Below are 4768 nucleotides of genomic sequence, written 5' to 3' on the forward strand. Positions count from 1 at the left end.
TCTACAGGGTGGCCTTTAGGATATTCCAGAACAACCGTAAATTGGTTCAAGTAGGTAGGTTATCAAATTTTCAAATTCAAACGCAAAAAAGCCCTTGAAAGGGTATCCTGTAAATAAGCGCTAAACGCAATCATCACATTAGAATATCCAATTAACTAGAACAAAGTTGATGAAGAGCCAAAGTCTAACCAATTGAAATGTAAAACCAAATGTTGAAACATAAAAAAAAACCGCAAATAAACGTAAATTTTACTACCGATGGGGACCAGACATAGCAAGTCGTTCGATTGCATAATTCTCCAAGTAGGAGGGACTTACAATGCTAATCTCTTAGCGTAAATAGTGGTACCGTCGAGATTTTTCAGTACTACCACCGGTTGGAAACTAACGATTTAAAATGGGCTCACTAGTCACTACTTGACTAGCCTATTGGTCCCAAGCAAATCGATTAACGTACCCCATTCTAGTCGAAACAGCGCCGGTAGCATTGGTGCTCAGCACGGAAAACAAGTCAAAGGCGATATCCGAAGACGGATCCTAATGACGGATTCCGATGGCGAATCCGAAGCCGGATCCTGAAAGTTTAGGTTAAATGCAAGTTAGTTGTTGGGGGAAGTATTTCGGTATCGTGGTCAAAAACACCTCTTTGCTAGCATCCCGGTTGAATGGCGTTTCTTTCAACGATCTAATGCTAAAAGGGCCAGACATGCTGACTGCTCTACCTACCGTTCTACCAACAATCAATACGAAACTAACGATTTTAAATTGGCTCACCACTTTAGTAGCCTATTGGTCCCAAGCAAACGATTAACGTACCCTATTCTAGTTGAAATTCTATTACTACACTATGTTTGTTTTGATTCGCTATGAAAGTTTGACAGATAACATCAGGGGTGTGTGGATTCATGCAGAACATGCAGGGGTGAGTGAAATAGCTTGGGACTGCTTGGGACCGTTGTTCTGGTACTGAGTGAGCCAAAAATAATAATGATTTTCTTCGGGACCCAGTGGTCTTAGAGTTACCTCTATGGTTCTACTGCGTTTCCGGCAGAAGCGCGTGGCATTCAGTGGAGACCACCAATTCCTGATCCGGAAAAAGGATAAACAGGCACAGAGGTTCGTATTGGATGATGGATGTTGCCACATTTGGCGCAGCGTGCTCACCGTGCATCGCACAGTATCTGAAAAACAGGAATGCAGAGGAGTACGCGGACCAATTCCCAGATACAGCCAGGGCCATCATCGAAAACCATTACGTTGACGACTATCTGGATAGTGTGGAGACGGTAGAAGAAGCGGTAGAGCTGATAGAGGAAGTGAAACATGTGCATTCCAAGGCTGGAATGGAGATTCGAAACTTTTCGTCGAACTCCTCAGAAGTGCTCGAGCGCATAGGAGAAACCAGCAAAGTTCAGCAGAAGTCCCTCAACCTGGATTCGGATGTAGAGAGAGTACTGGGTATGGTATGGAGACCATCAGAAGACGTTTTCAGTTTCGAAATCAGTCTGAAGGAGGAGGTTCGAAACATTGTGGAGAGTCAGGATGCACCTACAAAACGTCAAGTCCTACGAACGATCATGCCTCTGTTTGATCCATTAGGGCTGGTGGCACACTTCTCGGTTCACGGGAAGATACTCATGCAGTGAATCTGGAGAAGTGGAGCGGATTGGGACGAAACAATTCGTGGTGAAATACTGGAAGACTGGCGCAAGTGGATCGGATTGCTTGCTAAGATAAATGAAGTCCGTGTGCCAAGATGCTTCTTCACCGGAACAAGAGATACACCGAAAAATACGCAAATTCATGTCTTTGTCGATGCGAGCGAAAACGCGTACGCATGCGTAGCGTATCTTCGGAACACGAGCAATGCACAGTTCGAAAAAGTAGTGTAAATTTCTGTTCAATATGATGCACATAAATGGAGCGTCACATATCATATAAGTTTACATTATAACTCATGTAAAGTTCTGAGACATTTCATGTAATATAGCAAATACTGTATACAAAAGCCCATCTTTGTAAACAATATTGTTTACAAGTTGCTCAGTTGCGTGAAAAGAAATACAAGTTTACGTGGATGAATGTTTACATCACAATTAAAATTCAGAATTTTTATCTGTGTGGGAAACCTCAATGCACACTGATAGCTGCGAAGACAAAAGTAGCACCGTTGAAACCCCTCTCAATTCCGAGGCTTGAGTTGCACGCAGCTTTAATCGGTTCACGACTGCTGGACAGCGTTTGCAAGGCGCTGACATTGCCAGTGGCCGCTCAATTCCTCTGTTCAGACTCGACAACCGTTCTCGCTTGGCTGAAGTCCGAGACTCGACGATATCATCAATTCGTCGGCTTCCGAGTAGGAGAAATTCCGAGTACGACTACCGTTGATGAATGGAGAAAGGTTCAATCGAAGGTAAATGTAGCGGATCAATCGACGAAGTGGAGAGACGGACCCAGTTTTAGACCCGACGACTGGTGGTATGTAGGGCCGGCTTTCCTGATGGAACCGGACGAGAGCTGGCGAAAGGAAAATTCAGAGGAGTATTCGACAGCAGAGGAACAACGAGCAGTCTTTCTACATCATCGAGTCATATCGCCACTGATCATAGATGTTCAGCGATTCTCCAAGTGGTCGAGGCTTCAGCGGACGACCGGATACGTTGTTAGAGCGACGAAGGTGTTCCTAGGCCTGCACGCTGAGGGCCCACTTACGCAAGAAGAGCTGCTGAAGGCCGAAGCCATGATCTTTCAACAGGTGCAAAAACATGCATATGCGGATGAATACGTCACGCTTAGCTACAACAATGAGCACCCAGATGCGGAACCGAAGCAGATCGCAAGATCGAGTGCATTGTACAAGTTGAGTCCGATGCTGGACGACGATGGAGTTCTTCGGATGAATAGCCGTATCGCAGCAGCACCAATGGTAACCAAGGATGCGAGATTTCCGATCTTCCTCCCCAAGAGTCATCGGGTGACGGAATTGCTCGTAGAATGTTATCTTGTTCGTTTTCTACATGGAAACCACGAAACGGTAGTCAACGAGATAAGACAGCGGTTTCGGATTTCCCAACTTCGCTCGGTGGTTGCGAAGGTAGTTAAGCAGTGTCAGCATTGTCGTGTTCAGAAGGCAGCCCCAAGGGCACCGATCATGGCACCTCTTCCTGAGATCCGGCTGACTGCCTTTATACGACCATTCACACACACTGGGGTGTACAACTTCGGTCCCGTCTTCGTAAAACAAGGACGAAGCACGGTCAAGCGTTGGGTAGCGCTCTTCACGTGCCTGTCAATCAGAGCAGTGCATCTCTAGATCGTCCACAGCCTGTCCACCCAGTCATGCGTGATGGCCATTAGAAGGTTCGTTGCACGCAGGGGTTCATCAGCAACGTTCTATTCAGACAATGGAACCAACTTCGTAGGGGCGAGCAACTTGTTTAAGGAGCAGCTCAAGGCAATCACGGAGCATTGCGCTGTAACCTTTACGAACGTGAGCACGAGATGGCTATTCAATCCACCCCTAGCGCCACACATGGGAGGACCGTGGGAGCGCATGGTCAGGTCGGTTAAGGTGGCAATGGCGGCGATCGCAGATCATCCACACCACCCCAGTGATGAGGTCCTGGAGACTGTTGCGCTTGAAGCCGAGTCGATAGTCAACTCAAGACCGCTAACTTACATCCCTTTGGATCATGCGGATCAAGCGGCCCTCACACCGAACCATTTCTTGCTCTACGAGACACAAGGCATCAACCAACCTAGTCGGGACCTACAGCACGAGTATGCAACTCTGAGGGACAGCTTGATATGTTCTGGAGCCGCTGGTTACACGAATACCTACCTACGCTAACACACCGCACCAAATGGATCCAGCCAGTAAAACCGTTGACGCCCGGTGATTTAGTGGTTGTGGTCGATGAAGGCAAGCGCAACGGATGGCTGCGAGGGCGAATTCTGAACGTCGTGACAGGAAAGGATGGGCAAGTTCGCAGAGCAGTAGTGCACACTTCCCGGGGAATGGTTAGTCGACCAGCAACCAAGTTGGCGTTGCTGGAAGTTCGTGAAATGCCTGAAAAATCGAAAAAGAAGTGTTCGAGTGAACCGGAACTACACGGGCGTGGGTATGTTGGCGAACCCACTGGGCAGACTCCGCCGGCTGTCAAGTGAGTCCCGGTTACACCCTTTGCGATTTGTGCGGTCGAGTATAAGTGGCAGTGGATTAACTATCAAGAATAATGATTGGAACGAAAGGAAAGAGAGGTTGAAGATCATAAACAAAGTAAATTTATTGTGAAAAGAAATAAGATTTTGTGAATAGGAAAATTGTGAAATTTAATGAAAATTGAGGTTTATTCCTGGTTAAATTTATAAAACTATTGTATCGAAAAAGTAACTGCTGAAATGTAAAATGAAGTGTATCTATTTAATTTAATCATTGTTGGAAACAGATTCGTAGTGGGAAGTAGTGGAAGAAAACTAACCTATAGGATTCGTGAAAATACCAAAATGTGAGTTTTTTCTATAAATACCAAGCTAAAGCTAACAAAAATAATAAAATTCCAGCTTTGAAGCTGCGCCAACCGGGCTGCTAGCAAAGAGGTGTTTTTGACCACGATACCGAAATACTTCCTCCAACATTAGTGTTAAGTTAAAATGAAGTCAAAGTAAAGTAAAGTTAATTATTTAAAGTTACGTTAAACTTTGGTTAAAGATAAAAGCAAGTAGAGTTTAAATAAAATTGAAGTTAAATTAAAGTTTGGATAATATT

General features: G+C 45.3%; 1 protein-coding gene across 1 annotated transcript; it reads left to right on the plus strand.

Moving 5' to 3' along the window:
* The first annotated feature begins 1027 nt into the window (after positions 1-1027).
* LOC135702130 (uncharacterized) lies at positions 1028-3850 on the plus strand. The gene is made up of 4 exons (XM_065223127.1): positions 1028-1116; positions 1193-1458; positions 2211-2996; positions 3423-3850. The coding sequence occupies exons 1-4, from the start codon at positions 1028-1030 to the stop codon at positions 3848-3850; spliced, it is 1569 nt and encodes a 522-aa protein (XP_065079199.1).
* Positions 3851-4768: the final 918 nt, after the last annotated feature.

Source organism: Ochlerotatus camptorhynchus, unplaced genomic scaffold (genome assembly GCF_037179485.1).
Source record: "Ochlerotatus camptorhynchus isolate MF236.1 unplaced genomic scaffold, CSIRO-AGI_Acam_v1.1 ptg000185l, whole genome shotgun sequence".
In the NCBI taxonomy this organism is placed as follows: domain Eukaryota; kingdom Metazoa; phylum Arthropoda; class Insecta; order Diptera; family Culicidae; genus Ochlerotatus; species Ochlerotatus camptorhynchus.

Bases quoted from the DNA above. Each gene is read 5' to 3' on its own strand.
- LOC135702130 (XM_065223127.1), top strand. From the start codon at position 1,028: ATGGTTCTACTGCGTTTCCGGCAGAAGCGCGTGGCATTCAGTGGAGAC. The intron at 1,117-1,192 runs GTTCGTATTGGA...TCTGAAAAACAG, and splicing joins AAGGATAAACAGGCACAGAG to GAATGCAGAGGAGTACGCGG. The intron at 2,997-3,422 runs GTTATCTTGTTC...CCAACTTCGTAG, and splicing joins GACGGAATTGCTCGTAGAAT to GGGCGAGCAACTTGTTTAAG.